The 16,861-nt window shown below is 38.1% G+C and overlaps 1 protein-coding gene across 2 annotated transcripts; it reads left to right on the top strand.

The window, feature by feature from the left end:
- The first annotated feature begins 317 nt into the window (after positions 1–317).
- Positions 318–15,789, top strand: si:ch211-105c13.3 (uncharacterized protein LOC325758 homolog). 2 transcript variants are annotated; one of them, XM_037535999.1, is made up of 4 exons: positions 318–517; positions 13,272–13,304; positions 13,955–14,082; positions 14,839–15,789. In XM_037535999.1, the coding sequence occupies exons 3-4, from the start codon at positions 13,963–13,965 to the stop codon at positions 14,995–14,997; spliced, it is 279 nt and encodes a 92-aa protein (XP_037391896.1). In that variant the 5' UTR covers positions 318–517; positions 13,272–13,304; positions 13,955–13,962; the 3' UTR covers positions 14,998–15,789. The 2 variants fall into 2 exon arrangements, with proteins under 2 accessions (XP_037391896.1, XP_017577227.1); XM_017721738.2 differs by lacking the exon at positions 13,272–13,304 and having other exon boundaries at positions 321–517.
- Positions 15,790–16,861: the final 1,072 nt, after the last annotated feature.

Here is a 16,861-nt window from a genome sequence, read left to right as displayed (position 1 = left end):
GAAGGACGCGTTCATGCTGCAAAGAACCCTTTAATCATGCAGAAGAGGGTTCTTCCATTTTCTTGGCTAAAGAACCCTTGAAGCACCATCATCTTGAAGAGTGTAGCGATGTCACGGTGTGCCTAACGTAAGCTGGATGTCCATGTTGCCATATGTCAGATATCTGATGTCAGTGACTGATTAACGCAGAAACTTTGAAAAACCGGTGGAATGCCCCTTTAAGTATTAAAAGAATCACGCCTTTATCAGTCATATGCAATCTGACACCTCAAAGCACATCTACAGATGCTGCTGTGCCCTCCTCCCTCTGCGCTCAGCTTTTTTCCATCCATGCCCCGTTTTCTTCCTCCACCCTGCTAACCATCCTGCACACGCCCAGTGATTTAATAAAAACCAAAGAAAAAAGTTTGGGGAAGACGTGGATGGGCGTTGTGTAGACGTGCAGGCAGAAACAGAGCCAGAAAAGACGCAGAAAAAGCTCCTCTTAACTCTCTTTTCCCCCCAAAAAAGCGTCACGGTAAGTTCGCGGCGTTAGCTACGTTCGTTTCTCTGTGAGCTTTTGTTGTGTTTGAAACTCCTCTTAGCCTCGCGCTGCTAGCATTCAGCGGCTAAACTCGCGGTTATGAAAAAAACCGTCTCCTCAGAGTAGAAAACAAGGTTCTAGCTTAACCTGTGGCCCTCCTGCCTGAGCCTCGTCAATATTTCATTCCGTACGAGGGGCGGTAATGTCATTATTCTTCGCCCTGTGGCTCCAGCTATCCTGTTTCTCCATGTCGGTAATCTAAGCCGTCGTCCCCGCTAACACTTGAAGGAGAAACCAGAGACCTGCTGTTTACTAATTCAGTGGCTTTTTCTTCTCCTTCGTCTTCTGCTTCAGGAGGGCTTTGCTGGGCTTGTTGCAGGAAAATATAGCCGGACAGTAGGCGACCAACATCTGGTCCCGCTCTGTGGGTGGGAGAGGAAGCCATGAAGGGGCTTTTTCTCTTAATTGTGAACAGCAGGGTTGGGCGGTACCACCGCTTTCTTTGCGATACAATACCGCCGCCTGACATCTCGATATTAGTAACTACCGAATTCAACACTCCTAAAAGTGTCTTTAGGCATGGAGAATTGACGCCCTTCAAAAAAGTGTGCTCTACAACGGTTCTCTAGTAAAGGAATAACCTCTATACACTCTTAAAAGAGAGGTTTTTTAATACAGGGCGTGGTTTCATTTAGAACCATGAATCATATATAGAACCACTTCATGCTATTTTTTAGTTCAGATTGCTGGAGAATATATGTTTCTATGTAGAACCTTTTTGATAATGGTTCTGTGTAGCACTAAAAAGGGTTCTTCCATTGTTATGATATCAAGCTTATAAGAATGGAAAAACCCTTTTTGGTGCTAAATAGAACCGTTTTCAAAAAGGTTCTATATAGAAGCGTAAGCATCATTCGCCATCAGACTAAAGAACCGTTTAAGCATGGCTTCGAAAAGCTTCTTCAAAGGTTCTTTAGTAAAGAAAATGGTTCCATACAGAACCATGAACACGTAAAATGGTCTTATGCATCATGAACGAGTTCTTCAGATTAATGGAGAATGTGTGGTAGATGTTTCTACACAGATCCTTTTTGGAAAATGGTCTATATAGCAACAAAAAAGGGATCCTCTACTGTTATAATGTCAAGCTTGAGACAATAGAAGAGCCCTTTTTGCAGAGGGTTCTTTGAGTGTTCATGGTTCTGTATAGAACCTCTGGTTTTAAAAGGAACCATTCACTAAAAAAACCCTTGAAGGACCATGTTTTAAAGAGTGTGTTCGAGCAGTGACATCTGTGAGAACTATTGGACTGTTTTAAATTGTTATTTGCCTGTTTACATAGTTTCTTGTCATGATGAAAAACCCTGTTGGTTCTTTAAAGAGCCTTTCAAAAATGGTTCTGTTTAACAGCAAAAAGGGTTCCACAATTGTTACAAGTCAACAGACCTTTTTGTAGTCGACGTAGAACCTTTTTTTTTTCTGCGGAGGTGTAATTGCTACAGCGAAAAGACAGTGGCGGAAGGAAAAGTAGTTCCGATCCTACACATTTCACATTCTTCCAGGTAACGAATGACGATGAGACTTAAGGTGAGGAGGTTAAAGGTGTAAATTCCAGCGATTTTCCAAAATGTCTAATCACTGAGAAGTCATTCAGTGGTGGCGAATGGAACCAGGGGACTCAGATATAGCCACTGTATCTACTATCGAGAACAAGCAGTGAACTCACACAAGTTTTTATGATGGTGAAATGGTGATAAATCTTTGAGGACTATTTTGCCTCACAACCCCCTGCCTGTTCCCCTCCACCACAAATGGATTTAATACATTCTCACATCAGACCTTTCGGAAGGACTTTGTTTACATCTCAACCCTTTAATTTTGCAGAAGCTTTGAAAAATCAGTGGAGTTCTCCTTTAAGCAGTAACAGTCATGACATACGCAAAGGGTTAGGAATGTGTGTTAGTGGGCTGTGGAGCACGCCCTTCATGTTAGCTCACCAGAGGTGCGTCTACATGCCGTAAAACAGAATGTGAAGCAAGTGAAGGAGATTACAGAGCTGACCAAAGTAGGCTAAACTGTGCTTGAGTGAAAATCTAGTCATTTTAGGGAAGTAATGATTCACGTAGAAGTAAAAAAAGCTCAGAAAAACCAAAGTAGGGCAGTGGACCTTTTTAGTGTGGCCAGTGTCTTGAACTGAAGTCAGACTCTATTCGTCTCTTTCTGGTTTGAAATACAAAGTTCCAAACTGGCACGAGCAAAAGGAAAGCAGCCCAGAAACCAAACCAACATAACATAATAAAACTAAACACAAAGAGAGGATAAGGCTGTGAATGTGAAGTAGATTACTTTGAATTTAAAGGGGAATTGCTGCATAGTTCAGGCAGTGAAGTGGTTCATTGTAGAGAAACTTACAGACTTGGGTTTCTTTACAGTGGTGTTCAATGGTACCGGGGGTCACCACGCCTACATCACAGATTTAGCCATTTTATTTACTGTCCAAAACCGCCGACGAACCTACACATCTTCTTTGTTTTTATAGGCCTCTCTGCCATGAATGTGGTGAAAAAGTATAGTTTATGTTAAAAGCCTGTCATAAACCTATAGTAAAAAAGGTCCCATGCATCAGGCAGGGTATTTCTAACCATGATATAGCTTTCTGTGAGGATGTTTATATCTTATATCTTATATCTTCCGGTTTATATCTTCACAAATAAAATTTGCTAAAAGCTTGAAAAATGGACCTGATTCGCCTGTAACATACTGGGGGGAAAAATAAGCATAGTGGCCTGTACAAAAGTTATAGCACAATGTTGTTTGTTACATTTTTTTTCTAATATGTTAAAAATCCAAAGTTTATGGCCACGTTTGCTAGTTGCCCACTATTCAGCACTTAATTTTTCAGCAAAAAATGTTATTAAACCTGATGTTAGTGAGTGGCATTCGTCAGCTAGCAGATCTTCGTTACTGTGTCTTGCAGACTGATACAGATGTGTGCAAAAAGGCACCTTAAAGCACATAATTTAACACCCTTTATCTGGGCAGTAAGTGTCCTATTAAAAACTATGTATAATATAAAAAAATGCAAATAATGTGTAATGCAATAAACAGTAGCCACATTTTTTTTCAAAAAGGTAGATGTCATGTGAACTTGCATTCTTTTCAGAAAAATAGCTAAAATCTTGTGAGCTAGTTTGAAGAACACAGATCTGGATTCAGATTCTCCTCAGTGCCTCCAGCCATCACATGGATTTATTTAAGTATGTCAAACAGCGTCATTCTAGGGAAAAGATTTCATCAGTGGTGGTGATGGTAATCAGGGGTTGCGATGTCTGCAACACAAACACAGCTGTTTTATTAATCAGAAACGATCACACGCAAACACACACACGGCTGCAGTCGGACAAAATTCGTCTCTCCATATTTGTCATTTTCATTTATTTTTTAGTTAAAATATTAAAATATTTCTCATTTACTGGCATTAAAAGTTAAGGATGCTCTTGCTTGCTCTGTATTTGGAGATACATTGTTTCGTGTGTGTGTGTGTGTGTGTGTGTGTGTGTGTGTGTGTATATCGCTGCTGTTGGAACCAAACCTCGTATCTCCATTTTTGTTGTTTTTCATTGTATGACATAAAATGAAAATGCCTGTTGTGCTTTACATTTTCTGTAAATTTCATTATGAACGGACCAAAAGAAATGGCCCAAAATGACTTGGTAAAAGGTCTGCTTCCATTGACTTACATTAAAAGTAAACTAGTTTTTTTCCTTCTCCTGTAAAGTTGGAGATACAAGGTTTTCTTCAAACAACAGCAATATATATACTTATATATATATATATATATATATATATATATATATATATATATATATATATATATATATATATGTGTGTGTGTATGTGTATGTGTATATTTTAAATTGCTGAAATTCAGAATTCAAGTATTGATTAGCCAAGTCAGGTGCTGCACTATTAATAATGCTGGGCTGCTTCAAGGAGTTTAAGTTTGACACTGACATATCGCTGCTGTCGGAAGAAAACCTCCAGTCTCCATTTTTGTCGTTTTTCAGTTTTTGACATATTTTGAAAATGCCTGTTGCCTTTTACATTTGGTTACAAATGTTTTGATGAATGGACCAAAAGAAACGGCCTCAAATTACTTGGTAAAATCTGGTTCCATTCACTTACATTAAAAGTAAAATCCGTTTTTCCTGCTCCTCTAAAGTCATTATTTTGGAGATGCAAGGTTTTCTTCCGACAGCAGCGACAGGTAAAGTCACTAATTATTGTATTAACATAATTTGCACAGTGGTGTATGTAAATGATCTGTGTTCTGATTGGCTGCCCTGTGTTGAGCTTCATTCATAAAGCAGTCCGTGCTAAAACACCCATAGTAACTTCTGTGTGAAAGGGCGGGGCTAAACTGCTGCAGGCTGAATAGGCTAAATGTGTAGATTTTCATGATATCACAAAAACTATTCACTCAAGACAGGCTGTTTCCGCAGCTTGGCTTCGCCATGGACTGTGTTGACTGGGTAGCAACATTAATAGTGTTATTATTTTAAAAAATATTTTAAAAACCTGTGAAAATGAGGCTTTCCATGGTATGAGCCGTGTATAATCAATTGAAGGTAAGAAAATATAAAGACTGTGATAAATGTACTCAGAAATCATTCCACATGCCATCAAAGCTTTTCTGGAAAAAAAGGAGCACTGTTGTAGCGTTCCTTTTTTAGTCACGTTAAGACCTGCAGGTGCTCTCAGACTAGAGCTTTAGCAAGTCCTTGAGAGATTAACCTGGTGGAACAGGTACTGCCAACTCCTCAGTGACAGCGATTATTTATTTAGCACAAGAACACTCCTTTATTCTTACCTAATGTAGCAGTGAAACAAGCAAGTTTGGGAGTTACAGGATACAGTAACTTTGAAAAGTTAAAATAGTCAGTTTATATAGAACAATCCTAATATGTGAGTCATCTACAGCTTTCTTACTGTACTAAGAATTATTTGAAAGCTATAAAGCAGCTGTAAATAAACCTGAAAAAATGTCAGATGTGTCCAGGATGAAGAACAGGGCCACAGAAGACTCTAAATTGACTGAGAAGGAAGTATAGCATTGAGAATTAAGCTAGAGATTTAGTGATTATACAACAGTTAGTTCCAGCCCTGCAAGCTGATTGGTTGAGAGGCATTCTGTTATTTCGCCATAACATCACAGTTTTCTCACAAACACTATCACTCAGTGGAGACGCCGTTGCTAAGCAACGACTTTGACAGCTGTAGGAGATGCTCAAGCCATTTGAATGTTTTAGACAAAACATGGATATTGTTAAGGTCACATTTGACCAACAGACGATTTGGCCAGACTCATGAGATGAAGATGAGACTAAACTAAATTCCACTGAGCAGCTTTTCAGTCGGCATCTGTGACAGAAGAACAGATAAACAAACCGGAAATGAACCGAATACCATTCGTTAAACAAAATGGGCTATAAGATGCAGACTCACTGGAACAAAACATCAATATTGATCTAGGAAAAATTGACAAAACTGAGCTGAACTTGATATTGATATAATTATATATTGATATGAACTTGATATAGTTTTATGGCTCAGCCCGTTTTTCAAAAGGTGAGGCTTACAGCAGACAGTGCAGTAAGTGAGTGAAATTTGTTACTCTGATGTAGCAACAAGCTGCTTGTTAAGGAACTATAATTTCGCAGAAGGAACTGCGAACATTAAAACCTATTCAATCCTGTTCATGGCCCAATTTATTTATTTCTTACTTTATTTATTTGCCTGTTGTGTAAAAGCAACAGAACACTCGAGGTCGTGTGTTATCGCAAATAATATCGCCTTCGGCTCATGCCTGTGACCAAATTACGGTGATGATGTTATTTCACGATGACACACTCCCTCTCTATTGCTTAAGTAGCATTCATCCACTGGCAGATCCTTCTCATTAAATGCAGCCTTCACATAGGCTTAAAAGCCAAAAACAAGTTTACCATTTTCCGACATCTCTTTTATCTCTTAGAATTGAAAAGGCTGTTTTTGTTACTGTGTCTTAAAGACTGATACAGTACTGTGTAGACGTTTTAGGCACCTAAGCACATCTTTTAAAACCATTTATCTGGGCAGCAAGTGTCCTATTAAAAACACCATATACTACTGAAAAATGCAAATACAATTAAACATAGAAAACAGGAACTACATTATTTTCTTTGGAAAAAGGTAGTTGATATCTTTTAAGCTTTCTTTATTTTCAGAAAAATGGCAAAGATTTTGAACCAGATTTGTATTTGAAGAACATAGATCTGGTTCTAGATTCTCCTTAATGCCTTCAGCCATCACGTTTTTTTTTTCAGTATATAAATAAATCGTGAATATATTGCTGCAGTTGGAAGAAAACCTCGTTACCATTTTCTAACTGTATTTCAGCTTTTTTATAGAATGCGAAAATGCCTGTTGATCTTTACGTTGTGTGTGGATTTCATTAAGTTTGGATGAAAAGGAACGGACCAAAATGAAATGAGTGGTTCCATTGACTTACATTAAAAGTAAAGGTATTTCCTTCTCCTGTTAACTTACCATTTTGGAGGTATAAGGTTTTCTTCTGACAACAGCGATGCATTAAAAAATGTTTTAGGCCACAACCTTATTTAAAAACTATAGTAAAACTTTCTCTCTAGCTGCTCTAGTTTCTCCAGAACAGAGCATTTCACATTCACTCTGTATGTCTTGGATATATTGGAAAAATGTAAATATGGGCATTTTTTAAAAAACAAAACTAAAAAAATCTATATCACCAGTGCTAAGAGAGTGAAGGCAAACACAAGCGCCAGTGCATTTTTTCAAACTGCTGCCAACACACATCAGCAATGTCATTGGACATCTGAACTCACTCGGAGGAGACCACTAACCGCCAGTTGTGCTAGGTCAGTTAACAATTGCCAGCACTAGCTTTGTGATGAGGGAGAAGGAAGGCCATCCTACCCACCCAGAGACAGCGAGGCCAATTGTGCTGTCTTGGACTTCCAGCTGCAAATGGCTTTAATATCACCAGTGATCGAACTTGCCAATAATACCATTTGCTGAGTAGTTTGTAATATTAAACTCTATTATAGATTATAATTAAATACAGTACTGTGTAAAAGTCAGAGACCACCCTTATTTATTTTCCATTCATAACATCCATAACATACAGGTAAAGCAACTTTATCACAGCTAGCTTCCATTCGTTTTAGGAGACTTGCTTTCAGTTGCAGGGATATTTTTCCACACCTTCAAAGTTCTTAGGAATTGGTTACACTTTCTGCTTCTCACAGTCCAAGCAGTCATCAACATGTTCAGTCTGGGCTGGTGGACTGGACATTCTGGTGTGGTCAGTCGATTGTTCTAACACCAACAACTTGCAATTATTTATTTTTTTAGTATAAGTGGGGTTTAATTTCTGTTTATCTGATTAAGACCGTTTTAGATGTATACCAGGTCTTCCAGTTAGTTGTTAGGAGTCCCATTTTCTCTGTAGCTTTTATATATGTATTTATTTTAAACCTTTTTTTCATTTACTTTCTTTTGACTTTCTTCTTTTTCTGCAAGTGGATTTTCCTATCTAATCTAATCAGAATCATCTTACCAAATAATTATTTAATTAATGAATGACAGTTAATTACTTAATGTCCGTTTTGACTGGAAATTAATGAAGGGTCTCTGACAACAAAAATTGTTAATATGACAAGCAGTTCCAAACGGTTCAAACAGCTGTGCACACCTGATGTAATTATATATTAAAGGGAAAACGTTCATTACAAATAAGACAAAAAACAGAAAATGATGACGTCAGTGGGAAGTAATCTTTAGAAGTGCACTATATTCTTGCCTATAAACATTGATGTGAGAGGACTTGCAGTCAGCACTTTATTTTATTCTTCCGTAAATACAGCAGTAATGTTATGTAATGTAATAAGTTAAAAAGTAATGTGTTTAAAGCAGTAAGGCTTGTACAGTGCTTCACATTATGTCATTGTTGAGATGTAATTGAATACGTTTTCAAAGTAACCTTCCCTAATCTGGAAATAAGATGCTGACAGATGGTCAATAAGAAGACATCAATAGCTGTCAGTCATTCATTTAATAGAGTTCACGGTCATATTGCCTAGTTAATTTAATTTATAGACTCAAAAGCTCTTAATCAGGCAAATGAATGGGATTGCACTGCTGTCACAGGAGACTGGGTGGGAAGCGAGGCTCCGGGTGGGTGGAGAACCACCTGCGCTGCTCTGTGCTAGGTGTTGGGACATCTAGAGGAGAATGACTGAACTGCGGGTTAACAGACAGATGGAGGGAATGAATAGTACCACTAGATGGCCTGCAAATGCATCTGGGCTAAATTACTCACTGTCTGGCTTTCTGCACTATTGCTAGTGCTTTTTGTCAAGGGTCCAGTTCAATGCCACCTCATGACCGATCCAAAAGATAACATGGAGCTAAAGTTTGGGGTGAAGAGTGAAAGTCTCTGAGAGGTGGAAATTAATAAATAACTTTTACTCTAGCTTCTTTTTTTTTTTTTTCCAGAACCGTCCTGGAAAATACTGTCAGTCATCCCAAAATGAAAAGTGACCATCTGAAATGTTAAACTTCTTTATTTACATGACATTTTTGTTATATTTTTGCATATTATAGATTCCAAAAATGACAAATGTCAGAAAGCAATACACAGAATATGTTTATGCAAATCCATTCTATGTATTTATGTGTATACACTCTTATCTATGAATGTATATGTATCAAAAGCTATGAAACAAAATATGCAATGCATTCTTGAAATGCAAATCTCAGTAAATTCAGATTGCATTCAGGTTTTCTTGCAGTAACTTTAATATTACATATGTAAAATTAATACATAATGTATACTAATACTGACGTGCTGCTGCTCTTCAGAACCAGCATGAATTGTAAGAGGGCAACAGAAATAGCTACAGTAAAAATAGCCATTTTAAACAATGTTTACCATTTATTTTTTATTGTTTAGGGTCTTTATAATAGTAATAAAGCAAGAAAATCATTGTATGCTGGAATATAGCTTTGAAATTGTTAAATGATTGGGTGCTATGTGTGTTCGTTGTCTGTTACAAGCTTTAATAACACATATTTATGGGGGAGCATGCTAAACCATTGAAAGGTAAGATGTTAGCATGATGCTAATATTACATGGGAATTCCCATTGACAGGCTAGTGGTACATGACATTATATTAGTGTTAGAATTTTCATGAGTAAAGACAAAATAAAAAAGTTTCCAGATTAAACAATTTTTAGACAAAGTTCAGGTACTTGGCGATACCGATAATGATACCATAATGAGCAGCCGACTTAAACTTAAGTAGTAGTGGTTGGTGGTTGGTTAGTGTAGTAGATAACAACTCTGCCTTCTACGCTATAGCCTGGGGTTCAATCCCTGCCTGGGTAAACACACTACACTATACCAATAAGAGTCCTTGGGCAAGACTCCTAACATTACCGTCGCCTACCTGTGTAAAAATGATCAAAATGTAAGTCGCTCTGGAAAAGAGCGTTTGCCAAAATGCCGTAAACGTAAATGTAGTGTAAATGAGCACAGAGTATGTTAACGGGGCGATCACACAATGTGCATAAGCATGTTTTCTAACGTGGGTTGGACCCCTCCCCTGAGGGGATGAATCTGATTATTGTACGCGCATATATTCAGCGAGAACTCATCATCATAATTTGTCGATGTACGTCTTCTCTGAGGTTGTTCTGTTGTGATCATATCTTCATCAGTGTCATGTTGCTTTTTCGTTTGAGACTGAAACATCGAGCTTGGCCTTCTTTCTGAGCCTGTGGGTGTGACGCTGATATTTAAAAATGTCCACAAACCTGCCCCTGACTTTTACATGGCTTTACAGCCTGACTCGCAACGCACACCCACCTTGTGCCAGCTTTTTTCTTCGTCTTCTGACTCACTAATGCTGCTTCCTTCTATGTAGTGCAGCATTAACAATTTGGTTGACCTTGCTATCCTCTCCACCAAGCAGTTAGCAGGACTGTATGAGCGGTCCACCGATTAGACCAGGAGTCAGGGTACCAGTAAGCGATTCACAGTGCCTCATAACATGATAGTTTGTTTGGGTCCCCCACACCATGTTGCTAATCACCAGTGGCAATAATCCATCACTGTAATTGTCTGGTCCCCTTCTCTCATTACGTTTTCTTGCTAATTATCTGCTTCTCATTTGAAGGCAACACCTAGCACCATGAAACGGACGAGAATGATAACAGCATGAACTAACAGCACATCTATGTTTCTCCTCAGACACATTTACATGAAAGATATACAAATATATAATATCTGACATGAAGCTTTTTGCCAATTTCTTCTGTGTTATGTGCTCCAGTGTTGATGCGGTTGGTGATCAGATAGGTCATCAGTACATGGAGGAGTCTAGTCTCTCCTGTTGCCTTCCTGTTTCTTTTTTTACCTCTCTCTCTCTCTCTCTCTCTCTCTCTCTCTCTCTCTCGTTATCTCTTTCTCTGACTCTCTATCTCTCTCTCTGTAATTAGGTTAATAGAGAGGTGCTGTGGTAATTGGCAGGTGCATGGTCAGCAGTGTAGTGTGCTAATGTTAACAGGGCAGTGTGTGTATTCAAGTGTGACGTGTGTCAGATGGGAGATTTACCTCAAACTTGTTTGCCTATAATATTACCCCATTCTGCGTCACACTCGCGTGCCATCCATTCGGGTCTAGATGCACATGAGCTCGTGTTTGTCTGCATATTTGAGTAGATATATTCAACAGAAAATGACACGGAAGCCTCAACGACTAAATATAGTATCTAATTTTTCAGCATTTGGTATGTCCATACTTTGCCTTTATTACTGCTTTTTAGTTTTTGAAAGAAATGCAGCGACAATTTTCCACACTTTCAAAGTTCAGTCTTAGAAGTTGGTTGCATTTTCTGCTTCTCGCGATCCAAAAAATCCCAAGTACATTCAGTAACGTTGAGGTCTGGATGCTGGGCTGGTCAGTCCAATGTTCCCAGCAGCTTCTTTGATTTTCAGATGTTATTTGTCTGTTTCTTTTTCTCAGTAATGGCTTCTTGAGAGCTACACATCCTTTCAGACGCGTAACGCTGAGTCGTCTTCTCACAGTGGAAGGATGGACAGAAACACCTGTGGATGTTTTCAGATCTAAAGCAGTTTGAATTTTTAAAGTGCTGTTTATCTGACGACAGTTTTGGGGTTCTACCAGGTCTTCCAGGTGGTTGTTAAGAGTCATAATTTCCCTGTATCTTTTAGTAATTTTGTGAACTTCACTTAAGGAAACTTTTGTTGTTTCATTTGTGTCGCTTTAACGTTCTCCTTTCTTTATGCAAATGGATTGTTTTTGTATTCAGTCTCCTTTGAGATTCCTCCTGAAAAATGAATACTTGTACTCTAAAAACTTGTACTTAATGACGGACCCTAATTCTGATAACTGTGCACAATTAGCATTATGGTGGAAGTAAATCACCTACTGCTGTAGTGTCCCTATAAAGCACATTTGCAGTTATATTATGAACAGTAAACAGTGATAGAGTTGGAGGTAATTTCCCATTTATTTATAACAGAGCATAAAAAGTTATCAGTGTAGTATTATAGTTATAGTGCTTTTTAAATGTTTTGAGTATTATTTTTTAATAGTGCCACGGTTAAAATAATAGTGAAACCTGTAATCATTTTGTCACTGATATCATGATTAGATATGTCCCATCCCCACATTTCTCTGAATTGTCACTTTATTTAGTTATGTATGTTATTCTTATATTGTTATGAGGAACTGAATCCTAAAGTTGAACCAAATGCAGTATGTATGTGTCCATTTGTCCATTGTTCTGGGCGTATCCCAGTCATTTGTGCTACTGTCCTGGAAAGTCTTGTGCTAATCTCACTCTCCCCATGGATTAGCCAGTTAAATGTCACTGGAAGGAAATCCAAATTAGATCATGAATTATTTGGTAGTCTCAAATATTTGATGGGGCTACAAGAATATGAAATTCAGCACCTTGGGTGTTAGATGTTTTACAAGCTTCAGAAATGTTTTCATCCATTTACAAAAGCTGAAAGAGCAAATTTCTTTTGGTTACTTATATGTGAAATACATTTGGTCATATTATTATTACGTATAGGTACTTATATATTTAGCGCATATGGGACATTATGCACACACAGACACACACACACACAGATAGACAGATAGATAGATTATTATAATTATTATTATACTAAGCTTCAGTTTTTGCTAACAAATTATCAGCATAATAATTTCACTGAAAAGTAGAATCTTTGAAACATTTACACAGATTTCAGAATTTCTTAGTACAACACTTTTTCCAAAAAAGTAAATTGTAAGTAAAATAAGAGGAAAAAAAATGTAAGTAAAAACAAAATGCAATGATGTGCAAATCATTTGAGCCCCATATTTAATTGAAAAAAATTAAGAAGACAACATATCAAAGAAAAATTTAGTTTTTTGAAAACTATATGCCCATTCAGAATTTGTGCATTATTTAAATGACTAAAGGAGATGTTTCTGAGATGATTAGATCAGTAACCTTGAATATCCTTGGTCGTTTTGACTGGAAACTAAATAAATGTGGTCTCTGGATGTCTATAAAAACAAACATGTGTGTGTGTGTGTGTGTGTGTGTGTGTGTGTGTGTGTGTGTGTGTGTTTTTTGTCGGATGATGGAGAGAGTAACAGACAGGCAGCAGGCAATCCCTCAGGTAATGTGAGCTCACAGCCTGCTGGTAGCCTGAGTGGATTGAGTGTCCGTCAAAGATCACAAGTTCCATTGTCTTTCAGCATAGACTCTCTGGCTCTGTGCATTTCTCCACTTCTGCCTCCGCCCTCCTTCATGCGTCTTAACTATTCTAACATCACCACACTCCTCCGGTCACTCGTTTTCCAGAGACTAACCCTTCCTGTGGCTGCCCCAGTTCTGAACTGTTATAGAGGTCACACCAAGCCTGCGCTGACCCCAGTTTCACAGGCTTTAGTTTTCCATTGCATAGATCACAAACATAACAGCAACACCCTTTTTTAAATCGGCCTCTAATCGCTACGCTTAAGGAAGAAGTTCCTAACTGACCATCTCAGATTTGCTTAATACTTTCAGCCATTGTTACTGTTACTCGTGATATTGTTACTCATTGTTACTGAGACCAGTAGTTTATGTTGTATAGAATGATATATTTAAAAAGTGGGTATTGATTTGTGCTTTGCAATTAGTGATAAAACTGTTATTTTTATCACATTATTTAGTTTATATATATATATAAACTAAATAATGTGATAAAACTAAACTAAATAATGTGATATACACACACACAAACACACATATGCTTATCTCCTCAATCATTTCCTTCTTTCCTAGGTCTAGAGATGGAGTCTGCTATTAAGACAGTGGTTACTCAGTTCATAACCTCAGCTCGTGGGAAGGACAGTCTTGGAGCCAAGAATTTCCAAAAACTGGTCCAGTCTCAGCTGGGGAACATCATGTCGGTAAGACAAACAGCAAAACAGTCTCAAAAAAGTCTCAAAATCAAAGGCCCTATTTAAATATACTTCAGAAAGTTAACTCAATTGTTATTCTTCTAAAAACCTCTTAGGTTTTCTCATTTCTCTTAAAAAAGTTCTTAAATATTTTCCTAACGTACAGCAGCCTCACACTTGTAAGAGTTTTAATTGTAAGCCTTTAAAACTGTGACATCTACTGGGATTCGCAATAAAAATTAGTAAAGCTACACTATGTAGTTTTGAGGATTTGGAGATCCTTGTGTTCTCTTAGGACCATTTTCACGTCTTCGTCAGTATACCTAAGACTTAAAACATCACACCAGGCAATGGTGGGAACCATTTAATGCTGTCTTTATGACTTAAGTGTTGTATTACTCTTCATTCAGTAATGCAACTTCTTTCCGTTTTAAGAAATAGGAAAATCTTAAGAAAATAAAGAGACTTTCTTAAGAAAATGTTTACATTTTTTTGTGAATTTCATGTAATAACACTTTACTCTGCTCTAATACATCTAGTTAATTTCACAAAGGCCTTGGTCATTAGCTCTATTTAGAGTTTTAATCTGGAGAAAAACCCTAAATTCTGCATTATGACACCCTTGGACAACGCTGATCCTAATTCCTTCACTACCCACACCTGTCCAAAACTGAATCAGCACATAATTTTCACATTTGCGCACTGCTTTTAATGTCACTGAAGGGCTGTTTGTAATTACTTCTCTTCTTCTTCCACATCTCACAGGACACAGACAGCTCATCAGCGGTGAAGGAGATGATGCACGGCTTGGACGATAACCAGGATGGGAAGGTCAGCTTCCAGGAATACATGAACCTGGTGGGTTACCTGGCGACCTCACTGAGCGAGAGGAAAACGGGGACCCAGAACAGTGCAGCCAACTGAGACTAGCCCTCAACAGCCAACAGTCAATCAATTAAGCCTTTGTGCACTCCAGTATTCCATTAAAACTGGCAAAGCAAACTAGGAGTGGGCGATATGTGATATTGTGCTAAATTACATGACAATATCAACGTTAATCTCAAATTAAAACTGCACAGTAACAAAGAGCCCATAAAAAACCACTATGCCATTATATGTTTACCAGATTTTTCCTCTTTTCCTTTTTTGCTATATAAAATCAAAAATCATACTCACAGTTTTCTGCTTTGTTTTATTTGGCTTTTGTGTCTCTTGCAACATGTGTGCGAATCTGCAAAAAACTTTGTATTGCCCACTCCTAATGCACACCTCCTGTTTGTCTGGAAACTATGGTGCTTCATGCCAGCTGTATTAGCCTAGTGATGCCTAATCCTGACCCATGGAGTTCCCTTACATTGAGTATTTTAATGTTTTCCTGTCTATATTAAATTAAATTTGAAACTTAAGGTGCTGATCAGTAGATGATGATGTTTCGAGAACAAAGAAAGCACTAAAATGCAAAGACCTCTAGGGCCAGGATAAGGAAACACTATTGCCAATGTGGGCCAAACACAATGTGCTGTGGACACCAAATGTTATTAAATGTATGTGCTGTAGAGTTAATTTTAACTGTCAAATTAGCCATATGCCAAAATGATGCATCATCCAGTCATCTCTTGCAGTCTTATAAGAAACGCAGCACTGATGTTAAATTGATTTTTATCGCTACGTGTCTTTTGTGCCTTATGTTACATGGCAATAAAAAAGTACAATGACTCTTGTTGGTGCACTCAGTCTGTTTGCCGTGGGTGAATAGAGATAAGCTGAAAATGAGAGAAGAGGCATGAAAATGTGACAAAGGCATGTCGTAAAAATCAGTGGTCAGTGCTACAGTTAGAAATGTGAACAGCAACGCTAGTGCTGCTACCAAACACTTGATACTTGCTACAACTACCCTGCTATGTGGCGAAGACGTCCAAATGGATGTCAGAGCTCAGAATTACATCATTTTCAGTCTTCGCTTGTTTGAGCTACAAAATTGAACAGTAGAAGTGCTTTATGGGAAATGTTGCACTGGCTACTGGGTTTATGTTAACCTGTGCTCTCATTAATGTGTGTGTAGTCTTACTATTCCCAGTTAGCAAACTTTGTCTGGCCCATATCCTCTTTTCGTTCTGGCCCACTATACTGCTGGGTCCTCGGCTCAGATCTGGCCCACATGCTGTGAGTAGAACTAAAGAATATGGTGAGTAGAACTAAAGAATATGGCCCAAATCTGGCCCAACTACATTGTTGGTTCACAATATCCATGCCATGATTTTCCCACAAATGTAGACACAAGCCAGGAGCTGGTCATACTCTGGCCCACATGCAACATGTACATGATAGTCAACCAACACTGATATAGGGAAGACAGAAACGGGCCAAAACTGTCTGCTATCTGGGTTGTTTTGTCTTGAGTGGGGGAACAAAATGCTCTAATAGGAATGACACGCTCAACATTGAGGTTAGTATGTTGCTGTCATGGTGCTGCACAACACGATAATTTGCTGTGCTTTTCCTATCCATGTGTATTTTTTCACATTATACCTGACCTGTGCTTGAAGCATGACTTTTACATGTGGATGCTATGTCCGATAAGGAGGTGAGACCACACTACTGACACCTTTGACCTTATAGTAAAACGCGCAGAGATAATGACCCAATGAAACTCTAATCCTGTCACTGGAGATGGAGATACGGTATAGTTTACATAGCAAGATAAACAGCATTTTACAAACTGCTAATGGGGCTCATCACATTTAAATTAGTACTAAATGCGAGTTTATAACATCATTTCAATGTAGTG

This window comes from Pygocentrus nattereri, chromosome 3, assembly GCF_015220715.1.
Source record: "Pygocentrus nattereri isolate fPygNat1 chromosome 3, fPygNat1.pri, whole genome shotgun sequence".
Lineage (NCBI taxonomy): Eukaryota > Metazoa > Chordata > Actinopteri > Characiformes > Serrasalmidae > Pygocentrus > Pygocentrus nattereri.
This window is presented reverse-complemented; position numbering and strand designations above follow the sequence as displayed.

What these genes read in the sequence shown, in the direction of transcription:
- si:ch211-105c13.3 (XM_037535999.1), top strand. Translation starts at nt 13,963, where the DNA reads ATGGAGTCTGCTATTAAGACAGTGGTTACTCAGTTCATAACCTCAGCT. An exon ending in AGCTGGGGAACATCATGTCG is followed by an intron (nt 14,083 to 14,838) that starts GTAAGACAAACA and finishes CACATCTCACAG; the next exon opens with GACACAGACAGCTCATCAGC.